The following is a 27,837-nucleotide window of genomic DNA, read 5'->3' as shown; positions in this document are numbered from 1 at the left end:
TGCGCATAGGCCACACACATTAAAGCATTGACCCTGATTTATGGTTTCATACATTTGAAACGGTATTTAGCCTGAAATACATTATTCATGAGCTTTCTCTGTTGTAGGCCTATGTGAACAGAACCACCATTTGGCCTTATCAGCAGAGAGAGAAAGTGTGTGTGTGTGTGTGTGTGTGTGTGTGTGTGTGTGTGTGTGTGTGTGTGTGTGTGTGTGTGTGTGTGTGTGTGTGTGTGTGTGTGTGTGTGTGTGTGTGTGTGTGCCTGCGTGCGTGCGTGCGAGAGAGAGAGAGAGAGAGAGAGAGAGAGAGAGAGAGAGAGAGAGAGAGAGAGAGAGAGAGAGAGAGAGAGAGAGGGAGACAGAGAGACAGAGAGAGAGAGGGAGAGACTCTGCAAGTCTCAATTCAGCAATTTTGCCATTAAGGTACAAGGGTATTTCCAATCACAGATCCCGTTCTCGCCTCTCTGTTTCTAATAGGAAACGAGTGGAATCTAGTTTAGGCCACAGTTGCCACCTTGTGGATGAGCTCATTTGTTTGTCTGGTTGCCCATGGACCCAGCGCTTTGCAGGGGGACCACGCCCCGCCGTCCTGTGCACAGTCCGCCGCCACACAGTAGACGTCCACATCCGGGCGACCGCTCGCTGCCTCACAAGCCTGCGAAAATGGCGACTACAGGGAGGAGTGCTTTATTATCATCCACATCATCAGGACCTAAGAGCACACTCGAGAACCCAAACCCCGAAGATGACGACGGACAGAATTTATGGTACGAACGGGAGAGGAAAAGCGTTTTTAAAAGTGTTTGATGAGATGTGTGGGGTGTGCTGGGTGCAGCGTTTGTGGAGAGCTGAGGATGGTTTGACAGCTAGCCTGCTAACGCTCTTAGCTCAGCACCGTAGTGATGAGTGGGGCTCGGTTAGCCTCTTGTATGGTGACAAAGCAGCCATGGGTGGACTGTCAGTGGTGGACAGACACGCACGCCTCGCCTGATGTAATAACATCAGATGTGTCGTTGTTTTGCTCTGTTTGTAGGTCGACGATCCTGAGTGAAGTGTCGAGCCATTCACGATCAAAGCTCCCGTCTGGGAAAAATGTCCTGGTTATGGGTGGGTTTCTTTTTTGTGCTAGATCATTTGTGTGCTAGTTTGTGCTATTATTTGACGCTAGCTTTGCTAGCTCGCGTGATCATCATCATGGTGTGTTTAGAGGAAGAACCAAAACATGTCACAATAGCCGATGGTCCTCCGCTCATTCGTCGGCGGATCCTAAAGGGTCAGGGCTTTTGTTCCGATAGCGCATAGAGCAGGGATGAGCCAGTAAACCCGCCGCATCATCGGACTGCCTCTGTGGGCAGGTGTATCGTACCAGCTCCCCCACCCCACCCACCCCATCCCATCCCACCCCATCCCAGAACCCATCCAGCCTTGCCGTATATGAGATATAACGTCCCACTTTGAAAGGATGCAAGTCATCCTAGCATTACTGAGCGCACACGGCTAGTTTATAACCTTGAATGGCAGCATCATGAGGAGCCTGATGTGTAGAAACGCATATTATTGTGAGGTGAGTTACACGGGCTGTCTAGCCGAGGGTTTCGATACGGTCCACACACACACACACACACACACACACACACACACACACACACACACACACACACACACACACACACACACACACACACACACACACACACACACACACCCGTCCCGTAACGGCATACCATGGGATAATCCCTTGCCTGCTGCCAATTCCAGCTAATCAGTAGTAGTCGGTGGCCATGTAGACCCGAGATACACACTGGACGTGAGACGGGTCATCTCAGCCTGTCAGAAAGACTCAATCAAAGCATGAAAACGCTTTGCTTTATGCAAACCATTTCTTGGCCCCGCCTGTGGAAGCAAGTCAATGGATCTTTGAGTGACCTCATACAATGCCAACTCTTCAGAGTCGTAGTGGAGTCCAAATTCATGTAATTACATGTGATACATTATGAAAATGTTTACTATTAAATCAATAACGAGAGTACATGATTATTCAGATATGTTGTGCTCGCTTTGCATGCACACATGCAAATATGCATGTTTGTAATGCGTGCCCAAACACATAATACAGATTGTTATATAATTTTATGTCAGGCTGGATCTGTTAAACATGTTTGGCAGACTGGATGTTTATATCTATGGTCTTACCGGTTGACTTTGTTCACTGTATCCTTGCCAAATCCAGCTGTAATATATTATCCAGAAATGTCCCAGTGCCCTGTTGACATTGCGATTACTGTTGTTCTTATAGAACCATGTGTTGTGTGCTAAAATATGTTGATACCCTTTAGAACCAGAATCTAGTCTACAAGCTATCCAGCTTCCATGTTTCTTGCTTTGTGTTTAACATAGATAATTGTAGTATTGGTTTCCCAAAGCGCATTAATTTGTTCTAATTTGTACCACACTAATGTGGTTCAAACCCATTGAAAATGATTTGTTTTCTCAACAGATGGCTGTAATTGGAATCTGAATTCCCTTTTATTTGTTTGTTTATTTGTCAGGGACAATGCCAAAAAAAACAATTCAATAGGTTACAGTAAATGAAAATTATGTGTTGCATATAGGATTTCTAGCCAAGGCTAATTTATGATCCCTGTCCCCGGTTAGGCTTTTCTAATTAAAAATGGTCATTACATATTACCAAAAATACATTAATTAAAGTGAGCGCATTGTAAGCCGTGAAGCCGTGAATCTTTATATGATTATGCAATAACTACATCTCATTACAGTCATTTTACATGTGTAGTCTTTATAAGTATTTGCATGTATGTTTGTTTGTCTGTGTGTCTATTCCTCTGTCTGTGTACATGTCCATGTGCAAGTGATCAATGACGGCAGGTTTGGTTTAGTTTTAGCCTAGTTTTAGTGTTTCACCTTTTCATTAAATGTTTTCAGATCGGTTTGTACCTTCATTTCAGCTGGTAGGGCATTCCAAAAACGTATCCCCTTTCCTGAAAAAGGTTTTCAAAGGAGGTTTTACGTTGTTTAAATTATCTGGTGTATTGGTCTGATTTAGCCAACAAATTTGAGTTTACTTTTACTAAGTAAACTCGTTTTTAATCAAATCTACTGCTGGAGCAGCGTATTTTGTTTGGCGGCTGAACCAGGCCTCCTTACCCTTGCTTTTGTTGGGTCGTTTGATTATTGATCCTTTTATTTTTTATACTTTTTCCATCAATCCATTATTTGTGTGAGAGACCCACAAGGCAGCGGCAAAATGGCAATAACTTAGGATATGAGTTCATGCCAAGGTTTTAACGGATGCTGTCTCTCTGCAGGCGAGGTGGGCTCGGGGAAGACCACCCTGGTTGCCAAGCTACAGGGAGTGGAGGACTACATGAAGGGGCGTGGCCTGGAATATCTTTATTTCAGCGTCCATGACGACGACGTTGACGGTAACCGACTGCCCATTGCTGTCTGAATGTTGGAGTCTCTTACGCATCCCTTGTAGCTGTTCCAACCACTGCCCTTCATTAATAATGAATACCTCTTACATAACATACTGTGTGTGTGTGTGTGTGTGTGTGTGTGTGTGCGCGTGTGTGTGTGTGCACTTATTTGTGATCCTGTTTGTGTGTGTGTGTGTGTGTCTTGCAGACCAGACCAGGTGCAACGCCTGGGTGTTGGACGGAGACCTCTACCACAAGGGTCTCCAGGGTGTGGCGGTGCCGGTGGGCGCGGTGGGCAGCTCGGTGCTGGTGGTGACGGTGGACATGTCACGGCCCTGGCACGCCCTGGACTCCCTGCAGAAGTGGGCCGCCGTTGCGCGGGAACACATCGACAAGCTGCGCGTCCCCCCCGAGACCCTGCGCGACCTGGAGCACAGACGTGAGTCTGGGGCTGACCGGGTCGGACGCAGCGTAGGGACGTTCCCAGCTGGTCGTTTAGCTCAGGAGGTAGAGCGGGTTGACTGGTAACCGGAAGGTGGCTGGTTCAATTCATTGCTCCTCCGAGCTGAGTGTGGAGGTCGTCCCTGAGCAAGACGCCTCACCCTGACTGCTCCTGACGAGCTGGCTGTCGCCTTGCGTGGTTGACTCCACCGTCTGTGTTATGTGTGCATTAACCATTGTAGTTCGCTTTGGATAAAAGCGTCGGCTAAATGCCCTTAATGTAAATGTAGCAGAGTTTTTGGTACTCAACGGGCCCCTCAACGGTTGAGGCTGAGGAGCCGCTGAGGAAAAAAAACAATTACAGTGCAGAAAAACCTTGAGGTTGGCTCTGTGAACCTAAAATGCAAGTTTACTAATTTTGTTGTATTCATTAGTAGTAGAGCAAGCCGTTACAGTAGATATCACACCCCTCGTGTTGCTGGATTTTGATGCCTACTCACAAACGTGTGTGTGTCTGTGTCTGCGTCGCACGTGTGTAGTGGTGAAGCAGTTCCAGGAGTACACAGAGCCGGGCAGCGGAGAGGATGGCGCCCCCCAGAGGCGGAGTGAAGAGGAGGAGAGCGTTCTCCTACCGCTGGGGGAAAACACACTCACAAACAACCTGGGCATCCCTATGGTGGTGGTCTGCACCAAGGTACTAACCCATGCATCATGCATACAGATACATCCAGCCCCAGTTTTGTTGTTGTATGATAGAGAGGTGCAGTACCCTCTTTCAAACTTCTTCTCTCCTCCTCCTCCTCCTCATCTTCACCATCCCTCAGTGTGACGCGATCAGCACGCTAGAAAAGGAACACGACTACAGAGACGAACACCTAGACTTCATCCAGTCCCACATCCGGCGCTTCTGTCTGCAGTGTATCCTTTACCCCTGTCGAAGAGCCACGCACGCTGGCCCCTTGTTGGCCCCGGATCGCACTGCAGTTGAATGTGTGTGCAACATTTTGTGAAAGAGAGTGGTATTCCGTTTACCGATGACGTGAAGGCGGGAGAGGCCACTGCCTTTAGAGCTGGCTTCGGGGTCCTTAGGGTATTTGGTCTCTGGTACAAAATTCCGGTGATAGCTTTTTCTTTTGGAGAATTATATGAGATCTGTATAAATAAAGAGAGAGATTTCATCATCATCATCCTTGTCATGATGTGTAGAGGAACGGGGAAGGTTTCCTTGACCTCTGCTGTCAGACGGGGCGTCTCTGCTCTACACATCGGTGAAGGAGCTGAAGAACTTGGACGTGTTGTACAAATACCTGGTCCACAGACTGTACGGCTTCCCCTTCCACAGCCCCGCACAGGTGGTGGAGAGAGACGCAGTCTTCATGTAAGCCTGCAGTCCACTAGAGTTGTGAGAGCCAATGTAACAACGCTCAGATAATATTTAATTTAGGCAGGAAAGCGGTAGTTATGTATGTATTAGTAGGATCGTTTAGAAGTTAATGTATTTTGATTCCCAGCTAATGGTTTCCTGTGTTTGAACAACAACATCTCCAGTAGGCATCCTTGAACAAGATGCCCTAACCCCTACCTAACATACAGTATATGAAAAGCATTTAAAAAAAAAGATCTGCTGTGAGCCGCTGGGATGAACTTATCGGCTAAATTACTAAATGGATAGTTGCACAGAATGAAGAGAGTGCTGCATCGACTCGGTGCTGCATTGACTTGGGACAGTGCAGTTGTTGCAGTAACTGCTGCACTGGGGCTAATGAGAAGACTGACTTCATAATGAAACTTACAAGTTCAGCAGGAAAGGGAAGAGACTGTCCCTGCAGTCAATACACAGCTGAGCATAATTATTTTCTGATCGAAAAATCTCCTTTTTTCTTATCAAGAATTATTTAATTTCACTGGTACCGAGAATTGTAGTTGATGTCTTCCCCCACATGCCTCATGTGTGCAGCAGGGTCTGATATCTGTGTGTGTGGCTGTGAGTTAACCTCCCATATCTTTCAGTCCATCCGGCTGGGACAACGAGAAGAAGATAGCCATCCTCCACGAGAACTTCCAGACCATTAAAGCCGACGACAACTTTGAGGAAGTAATAGTCAAACCGCCCGTCAGGAAGGTACGCAGTACAGATTCTCATGGCTTAATTAACATGCTATTCTTGTTAACATGGAAATATGCAAACGTATGATGACAGAGAAATTGAAGGCATTGTGAATTTTCCGCTTCTTCCCCAGTTTGTCCATGAGAAGGAGATCCAAGCTGAAGACGACCAGGTGTTTCTGGTCAAACTGCAGGTACGAGACGCCCATTTTAACTACTGCCTTCAGATCTACTCAATAGATGCATTCAAACAGTGTATTTCAATGCTTTCAAAACTCGACTAATTAGCCGTTTTGTGTACGTGTGTGTTTGTGTTTATGTACATAATTCCAGTCCTTGCTCGCTAAACAGCCGGCCGCGAGCGCTGGGCGACCAGTGGTGAGTTTTCAGCCTTTAAACCACATTGAGCAGTGTCACTTCAACGACCTAAATGAAATAAAAAAGGATGTCAATCCAATGTAATCTGGTTCTCAGGACACGACGACAAGAGCCCCCAGCGGCTCGCCACGGACCAGTAACCGATCGGCAGCGGCTAACGTGGCTAACACCATGCCGCAGTCAGGTAGGAAACGCCACCATATGCGCACACTCGATTACACATATGTGTACGACATCTGTGAATAAATCCATTCTCAATCTTGATTCTCTATTTCCCCATCTGTTTTTCGTTTGAATTCATATGTATGTAATTTTCCCTCTTTGCCCCGGCCTGTTCTTTTCCTGCTTTATGATTTTAAATAAGAGAACATTTCTTTGTGTGTGTGTGTGTGTGTAACAGGTCAGACGAGTGAGGGGGTGCTGGCCAACTTCTTCAATAGTCTGCTGACAAAGAAGGCTGGGGCTGGGGGGCCAGGGACTCCCGGCAGCGCAAACAACACGCCCGGAACCGTGCGCAAGTCAGGTAGGGAGGACATACTCACAAACTAAAGTCTCTCAATATTGATGATACATTTGACGAGTCTTTCTTGTAACCTTGCCAAACGATTTTCTGTTCAGGATCAATATATTGCATGAAATATAAAGTTCAGATTCATACGAAACCTTCGTACATCAACTCACCTTTTTTGCATTTCTAAATTCCACTTGGTCCCTCCCCACACTGCATCTTTCCTTCATTCCATATTCTGTCTACTACTACTACTACTTTTTTTTTTTTCTTCTTCCTGTTTCATTTCATTCACCTTTTCATTTTCTCCTCCTGTTTTTCCCTTTAGAACCCTGAATACGATGAGGTCACTATTCCTGTTGTGTGTCCAGTCGCTATTCTAACCATCATTGACACTCTGTTGTCCTGCACTACTTCTAACCCCCTCCATAATCTGTGTTCACGTGTGTGTGTGCGTGCTTGCCTGTGTGTGTGAATGGCTAGTCCGAGGATGCTGGCCACGTTAAGGTGTGTGAGAGAGAGTTGTTCAAACACCCAATCGCCATCCATGTGCATTCGAGTCTGACCCTGCCCTCCCTCCAAACTACAAATTTTGTCTCCCACATTTTCAACATCCTAGCTCCAGTTCCATTTCTGTCTATTTTATGTCATTTTTCTATTTTAATAAGTCATTTCTAACCATAGTTCACCATAGTTAAAATAGCAAGTCACATGACCTCTTAGCGGTTCAACCTGTTTCAGGATTTCCCAGTACTATTTCACCTGAGTCTGGGTGGAGGTGAGACGTAGCGCGTGGCCTGTTTTCTCATCCATGAGCCCTGGGTGAAATATTAAACAGTAGTCTCTATTCTCTATTGGGAAATCATCATACATCATATTCATTTAATCATTACTCATGAATCATACACACAGCATTTGGTCGATCCGTGTAGATACTACTAAATATTAGTCCCGCTAGTTTAGATTAATGAAACGGCTCATAAAAAGAAAAGTAAAATTCCAAGACAAGACTGGAGCCAAAGTCATGAGAATGAAATCAGGGAATTGAATCTAGGAGTAGAAGAGCTGGAGGATGTTTAGCAAAAAAAACTAATTAATTTAAATAATTGTCCCGCGAACATTCTCTCTCCATCTATGCATCGTCTCTCTCTGTTCCTCTCACATGTGGCATGGATCCCACAACCCGGTATCAACCCATCCATTTGCATGCATCCATAACTCATGATACCTGCAACATGCATTGTAAACTTCCATGGGCATCGCTGGTTTCCAAATTAATGCGTCGCGCGGGTTGCGTGTGTGAGAGATATTTGCATGTACGCTCGACTGCATGACGTTTTTGAGTAAACCTTTTCGAATTAGTGATTTCCTGTGTTTTTGTGTTTCTGTGTCTCTGTTTGTCTGTGTGTCTGTGCTGCAGGTTCTAAGCTGGGCCTGAGTGACGTGCAGGCGGAGCTGGACCGCATCTCCAACCGGGACAGCGACTTGGATCTCCCCAACGCCAACGACAGCGGCGCTTCAGACGGCCAGGACACATGAAGAACACACGTTCACACTCACACACAAACACACACTCACATTCGCCTCGACTCTCCCTTCTTCCCCTCCCTCACTCGGAGTATCCATCCATATCCCTCCTACTTCCCTGAGACACCGTGGGAAGAAACAAACGGGGAACATCCTGCTTTTACCCCATCCTCCTCTTTCTATCTCCCCTCCCCCCACAGGAGCAGAAAGTAACCCCTCTCCCTGTACCTCACCCAATGCAGTCCTTAACGCCTTTGCACGTCCTTCTTCCATCTCTTTGGTTCTCCGTCCTATCATCAGTCCTTCCTCCTCCTGCTCTAGTGGTGCAATTGACTGTGGCGAGGGCAGTTTTTTTCTCATCCTCGCGTCTGAATACTGTCCTTCAAGTGGTGGTGGAGGGTGGGAGAACAGATGAGGTAGGGGGAGAGAGATAGATGGAGAAGTGAGAGGGAGGGAGGGAGTGAGTGTGTGTGGTGTGTGTGTGTGTGTGTGTGTGTGTGTGTGTGTGTGTGTGTGTGTGTGTGTGTGTGTGTGTGTGTGTGTGTGTGTGTGTGTGTGTGTGGTGTGTGTGTGTGTGTGTGTGTGTGGACGGGACGGGGGGGGCGGGGGGCGGGGGTTAAAGAACGACACTGGCTGAGAATGAGCGATGGAGGGAAATAAGTAAGTAAGCAGATAAGGAAAGATGGATTGCGAGAGGAAGGGGAAGAGGGGTTGGGGAAGGTGGATAAGATGGGGAGGGGGAAACATGTGGGGAGAAGACGGAGGAGAGAGACTCATCCATCTGTCGGCCCTGACGGTAGATGCAGAGGCTGTTGGCTTTTGCTGAGGGAGCTTTTACAAGGCGGTATGTGTGAATGTAGGTGGTGCGTGTTTGAATGACTGATGTGTGTGTGGTCTATGCAACGATTTTATCTTATGAGGGTGGGGGCAAGGCATGCTTGACCACTAGTTTGGACTCAACAATTATTTTGGAAGAGAGAACAAATATGCTAAACAACACTGAAACACTTTTTTTTTTGTAGGATGTATGAACAGTATTATTTGTGTGTGTCTGTGTGTGCATGTATGCATGAAAGAAAGAAAGGCGGGGAGGGAAGAACTGAATTTATTCTTGAAGTTGCGTTGAAGTTATGAGATTCTGGCGGTCTGCATTTTCAACCAAAACATTACTATGCTTTTTAAACTTTGAACATTCACAACCGGTGTATACAAGGTCATTACAAACCATACCATAGCATATTTCACTTTTTTGCGATACACTACAAGAACAAAGGAAAAAAAATACACAAAACTTAAACTACCATTACACATTTCAGGGGAGGGGCGGGTGAGAGGCGAGACGTGGGGCTCCAACATTGGGGCCATTTCACAGCTGGTCTAGTTCAGGTGAACATGGCTATCACCAGGCAACATCAAGACGGGACACATGGAAAGTTACCCAGTATAGCATTTGTACAGCTAGGAACCACTAGCATCTCAACTCCTTAGTTACTGTGGGCTGCTTGGGGAGAGGGTCTTGGGGTGAGGACTAGTTTAGGCAGGGATTTGGGTGGGTTGGCCTAGGGTTTTGGGGGGGGGGGATATCGGGATGGGAGGGTCATAATGTCAGAATGTACAGTCATTGTCTCGCTGATTTGGTCCTGCTCTCTCAGTGCCCCGTGTTGGCGTTTATATAATCAGATCTGTTAATCAGTTCATTAAAAAGGTGTATTTATTCGGATTCAACTCCTGTGTCGTCATTCTGTTTTTTCACAACTTCTCTTGTCACACACACAAAATAATTGGGAGCTGCAGTCGTATACAAGTTGGCTATTACATTAAGTTTTTTCTTGAAACCAATAAATATTGTATATTAGTTAAAATATCCAAATACTGTTTATTTTCTTGAATAGATACCATTTTATTGATTTTGTGTCAGTAAATAAAGGGAGTCAGTTACATTTGTTTTCGTTTGAGGTCATGTGAAATTAGAGAAATGGTTGCTCATAATCTCATAAATGCACGATCATTCACCATTACTGATGAAAAGTATGTATGGTTTTCGGATCCCCAGGGTCAAGAGTTTGGTTGTCAGTTTATAGGTTTTAAACATTAGGCTGGACAAGACGGAGTTTGAGGCTTGTTGGAGTTTGGGACTAAATAAAATAAATGGTGGAAACGCATCCCAAACCATTTAGAGGAAAATCAAATGTGCGCTTATCTAGTGAAGGGGTCAATAAAGCCAATCAATTAATTAAACGTGTAGTAATGCGAAATTCGTTTTTCTTCTTTTCGTGACTCACACACATTCCATTTTCATGAACCCACAACCCCCGCACACCTTTCTATCAACGAATTAGTAAACTGTTTCCAAGTATTAAGTTCAAAAACATGTATTAAGTAGCAAGTCAACAAAATATTTTTTCAGTTCTCAAACCCAAACTCAAAAACTTTATACCACAGCGCTCTATATTTCGAAGTGCGGCAGAATCTTTTTCCTTCACTCGCCATCTTGATCGTCGCCTCAACAGCGGAGGCATCATTCGTAGCGGAGCAGCAGCGGGTGTGGTTCGGACTCTTACGGGTGGTTCACCTAGCAGTCCTCTCCTCGCGTTTCACCTACCGAAAAACGACAAACCGCCCTGACTAAAACACGGAGGAGCGGCTCGACGCTGGTAAGGATTGCTTCCTTTCTATCATTGATTGTACTTAAATCGCGTCGCTCTCCTTTTGTTGAAAAGGAACCCGTAATCATCGTTAATGAGGGTCCGCCTGGGGTTCAGATCGGACTGGTAGCAGGTTCTGTGCGCCTGGATCTACTTTCCATACGAGCTGGTTAGCTACAGTCGACCAGACCTCTACATGTAGGGGGAGATCTAACCAAGAGCACACAGCGTACCCGTCCGCATGTTTCATTTTTAATCACAGTGGTTTTAATTGTGTTTGTGCATCACCTCGGGACACACGTTTTCACACCGTGAGTCTATCCTTAAGCAGTGTTTGTTTATGTTAGCTAGCTAGCCATGCTAACGGACGACTGCTAGGGGTAGCTCCCAAGGTAGAATAGCCAACCTGTTAGCGAACGGGTGTTGGATAACATTTACAAACGCTTACGTGTTTGTGTATACATTTAGTTGTGTGGCGTGAGACATGAACACGGGTAGCTTAGCGTTGGGCCAGGTCAGGGACTGGTTCACGGTCATGTATGTGGAGGCATGGGAGTGATAGAGAGGCGGAGGCAGAGTTTTTCTCACTGGAAATCCAAGCTGGGAGGTCGGAACTTGGCCGTGGTAGGGGGAGGGGGAGAAGTATGCCTTTGATGTTCTGTGCCTCTCAATGGTGAATTGTGTTCACGCTGGCCTGGAAATACCCACCCCGCTCTGCTCTGTCGGCTAGAGGTGGAGGCTCGGCATTTTCCCCCTCAGAAACATTTCTAAGCATAACCCACCACCTCCATTCTAGGTACAGGTAGCGCTGTGAATTGCGTGGGAGACGAGCTAGATGGTTATTTTTTTGTGTAGTTTTGAGTTCCTAGACAAAAAGTGGTTTTGTGACTTAAAACATTCTTCGCCTTATTTATTTTTACAGATTTATTTTTGCGGGCTTAGGTCAAGCAAGCAAAATGGCTACCCAGTGTAAGTATACATTCAATTGTTATTAAACAAGTTCTGATTTAATGTACTTTACGTCTCAGATTATTTATGCACAAAACGGTTTTAATGATTTGAATTGTGTGCTTACCTGCCCAATTGGAAATTGTGTCTCATACATTTTAAAGATTTTGATTTAAATCCTATGCGTTCCATCCTTCTATTTCCTCCTCACGGTGTGTATTTGGGTGTGTATTTGGCGTGCAGCTGATCTGATGGAGCTGGACATGGCGATGGGGGACAGCAAGGCTGCGGTGAGCCAGTGGCAGCAGCAGTCCTACCTGGACTCTGGCATCCAGTCTGGGGTCACCACATCCGCTCCCTCCCTTAGCGGCAAGGGTAACCCAGATGTGGAGGACGACGACCCAGGCCTCTACGACTGGGAGTTCAACCCGCCCTTCACCCCTGAGGCCCCAGGTACAAAACGAGCGGCGAAAAGACATTGGAGATGAAGGACGATCCCGCGTGTAAATTAAACTCAATGTGTAACTCATTTCAGACATGGAGGGCTGCGCCATGACCAGAGCCCAGCGTGTGCGGGCGGCCATGTTCCCCGAGACGCTGGAGGAGGGGGTGCAGATCCCGCCCAACCAGCTGGACGCCGCCCACCCCACGGCGGTGCAGCGCCTGGCAGAGCCGTCTCAGATGCTGAAGCACGCCGTGGTCAACCTGATAAACTACCAGGACGACGCCGAGCTGGCCACACGCGCCATCCCCGAGCTCACCAAGCTGCTCAACGACGAGGACCAGGTACACCTCCAGCCCCGATGCCATGAAACGATTATTCAGTGACCAACGAGAAACACCAAAAAAAACGCTATGTTTTTTTTATCTCCACCCCCTCCAGGTTGTGGTGAACAAGGCGGCCGTGATGGTTCACCAGCTCTCCAAGAAGGAGGCGTCGCGTCACGCCCTGATGCGCTCGCCCCAGATGGTGTCCGCCGTGGTGCGCGCCATGCAGAACACCGGTGACGTGGAGACGGCCCGCTGCTCTGCCGGCACCCTACACAACCTCTCCCACCACCGCGAGGGGCTCCTCGCCATCTTCAAGTCTGGGGGCATCCCTGCCCTGGTCAAGATGCTTGGGTGAGAGCCAGAGTGTGGAGAAAGTTAGAATTAGTTGTATAGTTGTCAATGCTCATGAAATCTTTTTTTTTGTTGACTTTAGTATCCCTTAACAACCCTCTTTATTTAGTGCTTGTACCTCAGAAAGCCTCTTGGGATTTATTGTGGTTGGCGTTACTCTGCCGTATTGACCAGACTCAAGAGAGTTGGGGCCGGGACCAATTACAAAAAGATTCTGAAGAACGATGCGGAAAAATGGCTAACAAACAAACTTTTTTGGTAGGCCCACACGTGTGAGTGATTTTAGGGGCTCAGTATAAACATAGTTTAACAGGGACTAATATGAACTTATTTCTGCTACATCTCACTGGAGAAACGATGTGGCAGTTTCAAAATAATAAACGTCACCCCATAAATTACAAATGGGTTAAATTTACGTTTTGGGCAGACACTTTTATCCAAAGCGACTTACACTAAGAACATTAGTCATAGGAAAGTGGAGCAGTATATTGCTGATGCGACAATTATACAATTAAATACAAATCATTACCACCAATGTTCCTAATATGCCTCACTCGTATGTAGCCAAAATGGCACCAGTCATTACACAGGTTGCAGTTTATAAGCCCTATATCGCCCTCAAACGCTAAGGCCCACTGGTATGTAACTAGATTAATTAATCCTTGTTCAGATGAACAGATTCTGGATGAGGTCTGCCGGGACCAAATTTATGTAGCTTTTAATTAGGTGAAGAATTCATTATCTGGAAGTTTGTCTACAGATTCTATTGCATGTAGTCTTTTTTGGGGCTTGCAAAGTCTGTATTTGCTGATGAATGAAAATAGTTGTGTGCTATTTTGTTGTGTGAAATGTTTCACGGCTTGGTCTGCATTTTATACGTTTGCTGTGATGTAACTGGCAACAATCGGAGAAGACAGTGTTTCTAAGCTATATTTCGAAAAAGAAGCATCTGCGAGTGGGTGCCTGTCTGTATTTTCTCTACTTTTAATTGAAGTTCCTTATTTCAGCATATGCTTCTGGGCAAATTAATAACCTTTGGCTTCCTTTAACCTACCTTCTGACACTATGATCCATTATTATCCATATAGTTTGCTTACGTAGCTCTTCTTCCCTTGGGTTGTGTAGGTCACCGGTGGACAGCGTCCTGTTTTACGCCATCACCACCCTCCACAACCTCCTGCTCCACCAGGAGGGAGCTAAGATGGCCGTGCGTCTGGCCGGCGGCCTGCAGAAGATGGTGGCCCTGCTTGCCAACACCAACGTCAAATTCCTTGCCATCACCACTGACTGCCTGCAGATCCTGGCATATGGCAACCAGGAGAGCAAGGTAATGGGAAATATTAACCCAGGGGTTTTTCTAGAAAAAAAAAAGTAGCAGGGAGCAGACCCCTGCGCAAAGCCGAGGGAGCAACGCGACCGAGGCGGGGGATGGTGGAAGGGGGGTCTCCCCCTTCCACGGCGCGAAGCCTTTGAAAAAATAATGATTAAATGGTACATTCTGAGGCTATCTTAGAGAGAAATTCTAGCTCTTGTGGTCATCCTGAAAAACTAAAATACTATCAACTTTTGGTAGACTTGTACAACTTTACCCTGTAAATAAACACGACAAATTTCAAAAATATTGGCTAAACTTTTAAGTAGGACAAATCACAACAGCAGCCGTCTGTTCCTGAGACTGCCCCAACGGCTCACTGCCTTGTCAAAATCAAATTGATCAATTGCAGGCCCCTCAATACTGATCCTGAGGAGGTGGATCAGGGTAGCGTTAGTCATGGTAGACCTCCTGTGCCATGCCTCTATGGAACAAGTTTTGGGGCTCTAGAGTCAATAATGGCGACGCTATAGAAATGTTACTATTGTTGTCGTTTTCAGTTTTGCACTTTGCAGACGGTCCCTAAGCTCGCGGCTGAAAGCCGACTGCTCGTAGAAGCCAATGCAATTCACCGTTCGCTAAAGACGGCTCGTTTGGATGAAAACTATGTTGTAGCTGGTTCTCTGGGTTACTACACTTTTATTGGGCTAATTCGGCCGTGCAGCTGCCATTTAGTTCCCTGCTACGGGTTCCCTGGTAACAGGGAACCCTGTTCGACTGTTCGTTTTGCTCTCGCAAAACTCTTGATCAACACTATTTCTGTCGTTCATTGAAACCGCTTTGTGCAGAGAGAACTGGAATGGTCTTGTATACTTGCTTAGCATCTTAGCGCCTAGACCAAAAACCCATTCAAATACATAGTAGCTAGCTAGCTGCTAATAACTTTAACGTTAGCATGTCGACTCGGTCTGGGAAACTCCAATTCGGATCGGAATATTTTTGGAGTAATTATAAGTTATTTGAGGATCAGACACATTGTCAGGTGGTGGTGTTGGGATATTTTCGCGGAGAAAAGATCGTTTTGAGAAATAGTGTATGTTGTACAGCAGCATGTGTACAGATCCAAGTCTGACAGGTTCAGTCGGCATTTCGGTAGGATGTCGCACGCCGGTAGTATCGGGGCGCAGCGCCCCTGTTCCCTTGTTTAGAAAAAACCCTGTAACCTGTTTGCATTAAGAGGATACTAACCTTTTTTTTTGTTTTTTAATGTTGGCGAAATAAATGTCTAATTGTAAATGTGTTACTTTAATTTAGCTGATCATCCTGGCCAGCGGTGGCCCCCAGGCCCTGGTGAATATCATGAGGACCTTCACCTATGAGAAGCTGCTGTGGACCACCAGCAGAGTGCTCAAGGTGCTGTCTGTCTGCTCCAGCAACAAGCCGGCCATCGTAGAAGCCGGTATGTACCCACAAGGTGGGCATTACCCAATGAGACAAGTCATGCAATAGGTTATCACGGGGAGCAATGGAGTGAACTGTGTGTGTGCGCTTTTCGTAGGAGGCATGCAAGCCCTGGGCCTCCACCTGACCGACCCTAGCCAGCGTCTGGTCCAGAACTGCCTGTGGACCCTCCGAAACTTGTCAGATGCGGCCACCAAACAGGTAACCAAGCATGCAGTGTGGATAAAGTCAAACTCAGTCAATCCATGCACTACGGTCAAATGTCTCGTTGTCGGTCGTCTTGCCTCACCCTCTGTTGTCTTTTGCAGGAGGGCATGGAGGGTCTCCTCGGGACCCTGGTGCAGCTGCTGGGCAGCGATGACATCAATGTGGTGACGTGTGCTGCAGGCATCCTCTCCAACCTCACATGCAACAACTACAGCAACAAGCTCATGGTGTGCCAGGTACAAGAAGGAGACATACGTGTTTACGGCGAAGAAATGGGTTTTCTTAGGCAAGAAGGGAGAGGTGTAATGAATGACATTGTGCTTATTTAAAGGGGACATATTATGAAACAACACTTCATGGGATTTAGGGTCTTCTGGGTTTCTGGAGCTCAAACACGCATGCAAACTTTGAATGCGTGTTTCCTAAAAGCTATATCCAGCAAACTGCTTCAAAGACATGTTTTCTGGAACTCAAATACTATGTTTACTTGTTGTGAAAACGCCATATATTTCTTTTTTAAAAAGAATAATCTGGAAATTGTTTAAGTATTGGAATCAGAGAAAGCACTTGATCACACTAATGGAGCGGATTAGATTCACCATCCTGATATGTGGAGAGCCTCTCCTCTTGGAGAGCCTCTCCTCAAAGTGTCTCCTCCTCTTGGAGAGCCTCTCTTCACTGAGGGTCTCCTCCTCTTGGAGAGCCTCTCCTCACACACAGCCTCTCCTGTCTCCTCTGCCAGGTGGGGGGCATCGAGGCCCTGGTCCGCACCGTCCTGCGAGCCGGTGACCGGGAAGACATCACCGAGCCGGCCGTCTGCGCTCTGCGTCACCTGACCTCCCGCCACCAGGACGCCGAGATGGCCCAGAATGCAGTGCGCCTCCACTACGGCCTGCCGGTGGTGGTCAAGCTGCTGCACCCTCCTTCCCACTGGCCACTCATCAAGGTACACACAGATCAACCCTTTTAAACTAGCCTGACAAGAGTCCTGTGCCATTGACTAAAATGTAATCCTAGTGTACTTTAACCATTTGGCTCATATAATTCAGATGCATATTAACCTTGAGCGGACCCCAATCTGGGCCTATAGCAAAGATCTAGATATTTAATCATGTGACACACTTCTCTAAATCATACATTTTCATCTTTAGTCCATCATAACCATTGTTGGCTAAATTGAAAACTATTCCCACCCTAAACAAAATAATAAGTAATAATTTATTTCATAACTTTTACGTGCAAATCCACTGATTCCAACAGTCCAAACTATATGCCAGAATGTCAGAATTAGAGGCACCAGCAAGAACAAAAATATTTTTTCTTAGTTTGAATCACAAATTATGTCTTGCCTCTGTTTTTATCACCTTCATAACCAGATGATCCATTTTCTGGGCCCTGTTTTGAAAGTGCACAAGGTCTTCTGTGTTCCAATATCCATACTATCCTTACTCAATATACTTGGAGCGTATTCACATCAGGATTGGAAAGTCCTTAGTTCGATCTCTTTGGTCCGGACCAAAACGCAATGTTCAATTTTTGGTGCGGTTCCTTTCAACATTGCGATTTTTCTCAATAGTCCAAGAATTTGTCAACAACGCAAATTTGTGCATAGATCATTCAATCATTGGACAAGACGGTCGGGGTAAGGGGGGTAACGCATAAAAAGAAAGTTAACAAACCTTGGTAATTATGGAGATTCAGTGTGCTGCGCTTGTTGTGCCTAACTGATTGGTTTCATACAGTTACAAACATTTGCAGTACTTTTGGAGCATCAGAGGCGTTTGGCACAACGTCGAATTTATGATGTTATGCTATCCGCGGACCGCTCGAATGCCGTCTCCCCCATCCTTGTACTGAATGCATTAAATGCATCCGAATTATTATAAGTGTTCTCCAACGTAATTTATATGTTGGTGTCTGCCCAAATATCCAAAAGACATCTCGACTCCTCTTCGCTACTTGTTTAGCCACGGCGCATTTTTAACGGGTCTGATAATGTGATGTTGATCTTTGAATTTACCGCGCTAATCAAACAATATAAATAAACAAGCAGCAATGGGAGCCTGTAGTGTCCAAAAAGGGATATTAGCGCGGTCGCTTTCACATCTCAAGCGAACGCACCAGGGTTGTTTGGAAGCGAACCGAGACCACCTCTCCGGCTGGGTCTCGGACCGGCTGTTTGGTCCGCCCCAGAGTTCGATGGTTTGTATTCACACCAGCCGAAAAGGTCCGCACTAGCGATGTTTTTGGTTTGGTTCGAACCAAACAAGGCAGGTGTGAATACGCCCTTAGTTTGAGTACATAGGGCTTTCCAATTAAGATCGGGGCGAAAAGAAGTACTGAAAGGACCCGGATGGTGTACTCTAAACGGTCAAACCACGAAGTGTGGATCGATGCACACTTTTCGTACTCAACGGCAGCCATCTTAGCGACGTAGTGGAAGAGGGTGTAGTCAGGCTGGGCCATCGTTGGCGCATTTTCCACGTAGCCTGCATTAAGGGAGTCATTTTGTAGTTTTTATAGCTGCTGTGCGTCAATAGTTCACCGTTCAAAGCAGGATTTTTATTGCGGGGGAGGAGCCAGAGTATTTGATATATCAAACAATGTATACTAGCTAACAGGCTTTCACAGGAAATGTGTATAGCGCCTTCAATCACAACAGTCCACCATCTGGTGGCCGTATGGTGTAACTGCTATGGTTCGGCTCGGCGTCATTAATTCTATGCTCTGTTTTAGCTTCATTCCCTCTGACGCCTAACTTTAACGAGAATCCCCTAACCTCCTAGATGCTCAACAGTCTTGCCCCTTAATCCAACTCCTCATTCCTCGAGCCATGTTTGAATTGTAATCATCGACCCAAATTTTCTTTCCCTTCTCTTCCACCTCCAGGCAACCGTCGGTCTGATCCGTAACCTGGCCCTGTGCCCGGCCAATCACAGCGCGTTGCGTGAGCAGGGGGCCATCCCCCGCCTGGTCCAGCTGCTGGTCCGGGCCCACCAGGACACCCAGAGACGCACCAGTATGGGAGGAAACCAGCAGCAGTTTGTGGTGCGCCAAATCCCCCAAATGGGCCAGACATACCGCCACGCTCCTGCTGATCCTCTGTTCCTCTAACGCCCGCCCTCGTCTGTCCCTCTCCCCCGCAGGAGGGCGTGCGCATGGAGGAGATTGTGGAAGGATGCACGGGGGCGCTCCACATCCTGGCCCGGGACGTGCACAACAGAATCGTCATCAGGGGACTGAACACCATTCCACTCTTTGTCCAGGTAGAACACTGTCACGCTGTCGTACTGTTTCCTACGCTCTCCACTGCTCAGGCTCCAAAGGATTGGCTTTTCTTGTTAATGGAAAGTAACATATTTGTTGCAAACATATTTTGAATAATCCACCAGCTTAGCAGGGTTCCTTGTACATTAACATTTTGGGATTTTAGCAGACAGACACTTTTATCCAAAGCGACTTAAAATAACTACATTTGTAAGATGAGAAACGGCGATATATCGGTCGATAAAGCAAGGTTGTTCATGGAAACGAATTAACCCATGGGTTAACCCCTTATTCCCCTTATTCAACAACGATGGCATCTTATCCTCGTTAATGGTGTGTTCGAGATGCGTCGTACACCACCCGCACGAGTTGCAAAGTGGGAAGGTTGGCCGTACGACTCGACAAAGATGGCTGACAACGTTGGTCGTTCTGACGTCCATTTTAAATGCTCTTACACACTTTATTACATTGCGGCTATAATCCGGTCAAAAATTACTAGTTTTAAGTACAATTGCCAAAATATCTTACGAGAATCGTTCCTATCAAGCTAAGTTGATATTGTAACAGTATTCTCCCTAATCGCAGGGGGACCGTGTGATTGGGGAAAGCAGGGCCGTTGCCGCCGTAGGGTGGGCTTAGCTCAGGAGGTAGAGCAGGTTGACTTGTAACCAGAAGGTTGTCGAGAGCAGACGCCTCACCCCAACTGCTTCCGCAAGCCGGCTGTCTCGTGGCGGGGTTCACACCGTCGGTCTGTGAATGTGTGTATTAAGGGTTGTTTTGGATTAAACGTCGCCCTGCCCTAACCCTCTGCCCTGCTCTCCCCGCCCTAACCCTCTGCCCTGCTCTCCCCGCCCTAACCCTCTGCCCTGCTCTCCCCGCCCTAACCCTCTGCCCTGCTCTCCCGCCCTAACCCTCTGCCCTGCTCTCCCCGCCCTAACCCTCTGCCCTGCTCTCCCGCCCTAACCCTCTGCCCTGCTCTCCCCGCTCTAACCCTCTGCCCTGCTCTCCCCGCTCTAACCCTCTGCCCTGCTCTAACCCTCTGCCCTGCTCTAACCCTCTGCCCTGCTCTCCCCGCCCTAACCCTCTGCCTGCTCTCCCTGCTCTAACCCTCTGCCCTGCTCTAACCCTCTGCCCGCTCTAACCCTCTGCCCTGCTCTAACCCTCTGCCCTGCTCTAACCCTCTGCCCTGCTCTAACCCTCTGCCCTGCTCTAACCCTCTGCCCTGCTCTAACCCTCTGCCCTGCTCTAACCCTCTGCCCTGCTCTCCCGGGGCCGTCAGCTGCTGTACTCCCCGGTGGAGAACATCCAGCGCGTGGCGGCCGGCGTGCTGTGTGAGCTGGCCCAGGACAAGGAGGCCGCCGAGGCCATCGAGGCGGAGGGAGCCACCGCCCCGCTCACAGAGCTGCTGCACCCCCGCAACGAGGGCGTCGGTGGGTACCCCCCCCCCCCCCCCCCCCCCCCCCACACACACACACATACCGTACTGAAGGGGGCATGTACCACCGCTCTGCCTCGCTGGAACGGTCTTCAAGGATTGTCTTATTTGTGTTATAAAAATAATGAATGAATAAATAAACCCCTGTCTGGGTTTAGTTCTCAAAGACGGTCTCACTGTATATGGTTCTGCTTAATATGATACTCATTTCTTATAAAAGCAATCATTCGATACCAAATATACCATATTTGGCCAAAGTCTGTTATTCATAGAATCTATCCGTTATTCTTTAATAACGGTAGAAAGTATTCAACAAAGCTATAATAAATATATTGTGTTGCATGATATTGTTTTATGAGGATTGAGCATGTTTGATACAAGCTTGTGTAAAGCAATATACTCCTATGGTAGAGATGATGATGATGAGTTGTCTCCCCTGTAGCCACCTATGCTGCAGCTGTCCTGTTCCGCATGTCTGAGGACAAGCCCCAGGACTACAAGAAACGCTTGTCGGTGGAGCTGACCAGCTCCCTGTTCAGAACCGAGCCCATGGCCTGGAACGAGGTCAGCACACACGCACGCATACACACGCACGCACACACGCCCCTCTAGCTGACTCTCAAAAGTGCGACAGGTGTGGAAGAACATTGGACAACTTTTAACGGTGTGCTCCGTCCCCCCCTCAGACTGGAGACCTGGGTCTGGATATGGGGTCCCAGGGAGACCCCCTGGCCTACCGGCAGGATGGTGAGGATTGGTTCAAGCTTCTCTTTAGGTGGATTGATGTAGTGGTGAGGGGCGCCCGGGGAAATGTAGAAGGAGATCTGACAATCTGAGCCTTTCTCTCTTAGCAGTTGAGTGGGCCTCGGAACAAATCAAGGCATCCAAGATTGACCTTGCTACAAAGGCTTTATCCCCAATTGAACCTATGAGCCTTCATCTCCACTCTAGCTTATAGAGGGTCCCTCAGTTCTGCGGTTAGTTACTGACTCTGTGCTCCTCCGGTCAGACGGAGCCTATCGGGCGTACCCGGCCGCATACGGGCAGGACTCCCTGCTGGACCCCATGATGGAGGGGGCCGACTACCACGCCGACACCCTGCCCGACCTGGGCCCCCACACCGACCCGCTGCCCGACCTGGGCCACACCCAGGACCTGATGGACAGCAGCCAGCTGGCCTGGTTCGACACCGACCTGTAGGACGGGTGAGGAAGACGCCACTCGCAGCATAACTTACACACTGGTTATTTACCCTGGTCCCATTCTAAATCTGCTTTCACACATTATTTTAAACCTAGTACCGTCTGCATGTGATGGCAACATCCCAGTGAGCGCATTGCACCATACAAAGTGATGAGTAGCGGTTTGCCCGTGGCTACGAGTCATTAGGCAGTCTTCAAGTATAATTATGGACCTTTCAGACCTTTATTAAAAGACATCTATCATCAAATACCGTGTTAGTCAGCAAATCTCTTGCATCGCCAAGCAGCAAAAGGTTGTGTTGAAACGCTGCGAGCTGTTAGGGTTGCACAGCCGTTACAGAAGTAGTGAACTGCACCTAATTCAGCCCCCTGTTTCTCCTTCCCAGCTGTATCGAAGGGAACCTGTGTTTTGGGTTGTGGCCCGCAGAGTGGAAGGTAACGGCAGAGAGGAAGGGGGATCGTGGGAAGTGCCTGACTCGGGACTACACAGGGTTGGAGATGGTTGCCACAGGAATGTCGCTAGAAAGTCTGAAATGTGGGAGAAAGGGATGAAAGCGAAGGTGTTGGTGAGAGGCGTGGAAAAAAAACACATACACGCACGCACGCACGCAAACACACACACACACACAGCGGGAGACCTATGGCATGGCTTGCCAAAATGAGGAGAGCACACGCGATGGATCGTAAAGATGGAATCACTCATGTTTTAGCCTTGCCTGTATTCTCAGTTGTTTCTTTCCATTCTTTTTCTATTTTTTCTATTTCTTTTGTATTACTCATTCTCTTTTATGGTACTGAACCGGCTTGCCTCGGCGCTCACCATCGTCATGTTTCTCTCGATTTGCCAATCATTTGTAATCTTTCTTTTTTAAAAATCGTACGTTATATGTAGTGTTAAGTTATAGTGATATTATACAATGTTCCTTTTGGTTGAGACCGAAACGTGTAGAACACTAATAATCAATCGAATCGTATTCTGACTTTAAAGTGTAACATTGTGTAGTTTTGTTTTTTTATAATCAACGATGAAATTATGCATTCTTAATGTATGCTTGTTACAGCATACTCTGAGTGTCACTGCGGTTGTAAAGGGGTTTCCTGGGGAGGATGTGGCGGGCGGGGGGGGGGGGGGGGGGGGGGGTGTTCCCCACTTGTCTCTAGGTTCGGGATGAACCTAGAGACAAGTGTTTTATATACAGTATCCCTGGTAGGTCAATAACTATTTTGTATGCTATCATTGGATGTCAAATAGAGAATACCTTTTATCGCCGACAGGGCAAGAAAACCCAAGTTTAACGTGGCATCCTTTGAGGCGAGGTTGATGAAATCAGTTAGTCCTTCAGTGCTTATTTTGGAGACAAGGTTGTGACACACCTGAACAATAAAGTGGCATTTTATTTCATGTCGTTTCCTGTCATTTATATTTTAAAAATGTATGCTCAAAAATGCTTCCTTTAAGCTGAAGGGAATTTAAAATGTGTCACATGTGCACATGTAAAGAGATTGGGCAGTACTGGTGGTACTTCATACATTTAATAGTTAATGTTGGTTGTTTTTCAGCTCCAACTTATTGCAGAGGACATGCCCCTTGCCTGGACATCAGGGGCTCTGGGCTTAGAGATGTAAATCCCACGTTATCTCTTGATCCATCAATGCTCCTAGTTAACTACTGCTGTACGGCTCTGGGTGTCGTCCATCTCCTTGCAGATTGTATTCCCTTGTTCTAGTTTATTACGCTCCTTTGCTTTCAAAATATTTTGAGCCGTTAGTTGTCCCTTGTTTTTAGAGACATCCGGCTTGCATTGAATTTAAGGTTTATTTAATATTACATATTGGCAGAACTTTTAGTGCATTTCTAATTAAAATGTTTTTTTTTTTGAATAAACAGTCCATTGATTTATACATCTTAAGGGAGATCAGTGAGATTTAAGCATGGATAACATTGTGAATACCAATGGGTCCATTTGTTCATGCAGCAATCTCCGGTCCCACAGTGGTCCACCTTGTTTCACATGGTGTATGGCCACCTTTTATCTCAACTTCTGAGCAACGTTTCCACTGACCTGTGGTTCCAGCATTGGCCTGCCCTTTGCTCGGTCATCACTTGCGCCTTGGGACCCAGCCTGCTGCTCCACTTTACCTGGATGTGTTGTCTGGATCATGTGGTTGCAAAGTAATTTTAAGCGAGCTTGTTTCATTGCCTGGGTAATAAACTGAGGGTCTCAACACGGGGTCCCTCAGGGTATTTTCTGGGTCCCATCCTCTTCTCAGTTCACCAATTCACAGGGCACTGTCATTCACTTAGCTGGTTAATCCTACCCCAGCTATGAAGATGCCACCCTCATGTCGCCGCACCCCCTGAAGTTCATTCTGGACAAGCCTGAGCTGCACTTCCTTGTACGGAAGGGATCGCCCGTCCACGACCTCTCCGTCAATATTGAAAATTGTGTTATCGGCAAGGAACCTAAGTGTGACACTTGGGTTCCTTGCCGATAACACTGGATGACTAGCTGTTCTTCATTTTCAACATCGCTGCGACCGCCCGCTTTACAGACATGCTGTACAACAAGAGGATACGTCTGTTCCTCACGCAGAAGTCCACACAGTTTTTTTGGCCCAGGCTCTTGACATCTTGTGTCTGGCTGCAACTCCCTCCAGGCCGGTCTGCCTGCATATGCCATTCATCCTCTGCAGCTCATCCAGACATGATCACCAGCAGTCCGGCCTCTGCACTCTATAACAAACGGCTTCTCCATCACTACATGGGGGACCCCAGCAGCCGCTCAACAGAATCCTGATGGTGTTCTGTCCTCACTCCACAGTGGTGCCACAAGCTACCCAGATGACTTAAGGACAGCAGGAACGTCTTGCGGCCCAGATGAAAAACAAAAAAAAGACATTCTTTGATTTTATTAATTGTATGGACTCTTGGAATTGTGACGATTTAATCAATTTGAGTTGAATCTTCACGGTTGATGTACTTATTGTAAGTCCGCTTGGATAGAAGTCGGAACTAAATACATGGGACGGTATGCAAGTCAGTGATGTTTTGGCTGGGAAGGGCCCAGGCTTTCACCTGATAATCTCTTTTGTTATGGGTATGGCTACTTTGTTTTATTCCAGTTCAAGTACAGCCTCAAATGGTCTAAAGGCAGTTGATCAATATTATTTTGGAAATGTATAATATGGGCCAATTCATTTTATAAAAATATTTACCCAACAATCAAGTAATACTGAGTGGTTCTTATTTATTATTTTATGCTATTTAGTGACAGTGAGTGAGTTGTCTGATATTTTCATTGCAGAAGCTGAGTTTTATATACCGGTAATACATCTATTTTTGGACGGTTTTATTCTTAAACTGTCAATTTTTAGCAAAAGTCTAATACAATATAAGACCTTCGTATGAAGGACGACCTCTTGGTATTGGTAGATCATTCAAATATAATATAAAATTAAGTCCCTTAGATTCAAAAAATTGGCCTATATTGTTTTTGTAGGCTATACAGTGGTAAGAATACGTTTATACACCCATGCTAAAGTTGACTAAAAAGAGGAACAAAAATATAATCTTTTGGAAATTGATCATAATGCAACCTTTTAGGCCGCCAATTTTCTTTGTGAATGAATAATGTAGATAAAAGTTCTTTATTTAAATACAAGGTGCATAAGAATAGGAACCTCTATGTTCAATTCCAATCGAGGCAGCCTGATTTTTTTTAAAGGCTATTAATTTCATGGATCCAGGATACTATGCATCCTGATAAAGTAACTTAGGCCTTTGGAATTAAAATAGCCCCATATACTTATGCACCCTGTATTTTAATGAAGAACACATGTTTATTTACGATACATTATTCGTTCACAAAGAAAAGTGGTTTCCTAAAAGGTTGAATTTTTCCTCATTTGTTTAATAAAGGCATTAAGATCGATTTCCAAAAGATGATTCTTTATTCCTCTTTTTAGCCAACATTAGCATGGTGCATAAACTTATTTTACCACTGTCTGCTTCGCTGACAAATAAGTCATGGCGTTCTATAAAGAAAAATCTGTCATTACATAAAGTTCAAACCAGCAAGGCATTATAGGCAACTGTACCTAAAAGGGGAATGGATATTAAACCAGGTCATCGAGTCCTAGTCGAAAACGATTCCCAATGCCCACGGTCTATACCTAATCCCTACACCTGCTCCCGAATTATATGAATTCACTGTAAATCACTTGGCTTAAAGTCACAATATCTCATGAAAAATATTTAAATTAGTCCCCAATAGAGAGCGCCAAGTAAAGTAGCCTACACACCGACTAACTAACACATGCTCCACATATTTCAGTAACAGCTTGACATTTAAAAGTCGACCATGCTCCAATTCAAATTGCTGCCGTGAAGGAGGTGAGAAACACTGGAATGTGAGAAACAAAGGACATGCTTTGAGTGATATTAACTTGTTCAAATGCAGATCCCTCTGCGAAATTCCAGCACCTACCACATAGCTTGCGTGGCTTTCAAAGGCACTTGTATGCAAATTGGGCACATTTGTTGTGTCTAACAGGACTATAACATTGGAATGTGTGGTGTTTTAGTTCTACTGCAAGGGTTTTGAGAGTTAAAATTGAAGATTTGTTCATTTTAAATATCACTTCTTTAAGTTACACTTTTTTTTTACAGCAGAATGAGCTACCCGGCGCATACAATATAAAATACAATTATATACTGCAATTATTCTCCTATTATTTGAAGAGACAATGTTGATCTAGGATTAATCCACAAACTTTGTTTAAAATAACCCAGCGAGGAACGCCTACTGTAATATAATAATAATAATAATAATAATAATAATAATAATAATAATAATAATAATAAATATAGCTGCGAGCAGCAATGTGGGTGTCAAGCATAATCGGACTCGGTAGGCTTATTCTGCCGGATGGACGCAATCGGCCAGGGGGCTACATGACGACCGCCTCGGAAATCGGCAATACCGACAGCCGGTGGGATGAGTAAATGGGAAAAGGACCCCACCTAGAGGTAAGGGGGCAATGCAGTCTGCCTGACAGAACAAATGTCACAAATACATAGGGGTATTCGGAACAATATCCCTAAAAGAGACACCATGTAAACAAGCATCCCTTCTGGAGGTGGTTCGTGAAGCATCTGATCCAGTGGGAATTGCAGTTTATATTTTAAGTGGGCGGAATGGTAAATATAGTCATTGTTGCATTATACATTAAGTACGCTTATCGCCACACGAGTGCAGTGTCTACCCATTAATGAGCGCCGTCAAGTTTGATTGCCTGTCACGGCCAAACGGTTTTGAATTTGAGAAAGCTGTTTAACACATTAGTTCAGCTTGGTCTGAAGATCATATATGCAGAGTTTCATGAAGATTGGACATAATTTGTGGCCTGTGGGAATTTACAACTGATTTTGACAACTTTCAACATGGCGGCCAAGTTCTGATGTTGCAATGAGAAATAATTTATATGCTATATGAGTAGGTCTGACAGTATCATCAGTCATTGAAAATAAGTTTGAAATGTACTCATGTGAAGAGAGAGGAGTTAAAACACGTCTTCATTAATTATAGCGCCCCTAGCGGTAAATGGTCACCAAATTCTTTGAGTGTCCCCATGATTATGGTATGGGTCAATGTATCTAGTTTGGTTATGATATGTCAAAGGGCTGCAGAGATATTGGCATGTTTCCGGTTTTCCGGCTTCGCGCTCGAATATCATTGGCTGTCGCGGATATTTCTGCAAGACGTAATATATGAGCTATATGGGGAGGTCTGATAGTATCACCAGACATTGAAAATAAGTTTTAAATGTACTCATGTGAAG

General features: G+C 46.0%; 2 protein-coding genes across 4 annotated transcripts; both read left to right on the top strand.

The window, feature by feature from the left end:
* The first annotated feature begins 558 nt into the window (after positions 1-558).
* On the top strand, positions 559-9,670 carry dync1li1 (dynein, cytoplasmic 1, light intermediate chain 1). Its single transcript, XM_030346378.1, has 13 exons — positions 559-767; positions 1,034-1,107; positions 3,327-3,443; positions 3,646-3,876; positions 4,418-4,572; positions 4,703-4,796; positions 5,121-5,256; positions 5,889-6,000; positions 6,119-6,178; positions 6,318-6,362; positions 6,459-6,546; positions 6,763-6,885; positions 8,291-9,670. Exons 1-13 carry the CDS (start codon positions 664-666, stop codon positions 8,407-8,409), a joined length of 1,458 nt encoding a protein of 485 aa, XP_030202238.1. The 5' UTR covers positions 559-663; the 3' UTR covers positions 8,410-9,670.
* Positions 9,671-10,807: 1,137 nt separating this feature from the next.
* LOC115535328 (catenin beta-1) lies at positions 10,808-23,398 on the top strand. Of its 3 annotated transcripts, none has more exons than XM_030346376.1 (17): positions 10,808-11,051; positions 11,965-12,011; positions 12,234-12,443; positions 12,526-12,776; positions 12,874-13,112; positions 14,238-14,439; positions 15,739-15,883; positions 15,983-16,086; positions 16,194-16,328; positions 16,835-17,038; positions 18,982-19,140; positions 19,239-19,358; positions 20,639-20,789; positions 21,237-21,358; positions 21,481-21,541; positions 21,804-21,999; positions 22,383-23,398. In XM_030346376.1, the coding sequence occupies exons 2-16, from the start codon at positions 11,999-12,001 to the stop codon at positions 21,992-21,994; spliced, it is 2,307 nt and encodes a 768-aa protein (XP_030202236.1). In that variant the 5' UTR covers positions 10,808-11,051; positions 11,965-11,998; the 3' UTR covers positions 21,995-21,999; positions 22,383-23,398. The 3 variants fall into 3 exon arrangements, with proteins under 3 accessions (XP_030202236.1, XP_030202234.1, XP_030202235.1); XM_030346374.1 differs by having other exon boundaries at positions 15,739-15,898; XM_030346375.1 differs by having other exon boundaries at positions 10,908-11,051; positions 11,985-12,011; positions 15,739-15,898.
* The last annotated feature ends 4,439 nt before the right edge of the window (positions 23,399-27,837 follow it).

This window comes from Gadus morhua, chromosome 22 (assembly GCF_902167405.1).
Source record: "Gadus morhua chromosome 22, gadMor3.0, whole genome shotgun sequence".
Lineage (NCBI taxonomy): Eukaryota > Metazoa > Chordata > Actinopteri > Gadiformes > Gadidae > Gadus > Gadus morhua.
This window is presented reverse-complemented; position numbering and strand designations above follow the sequence as displayed.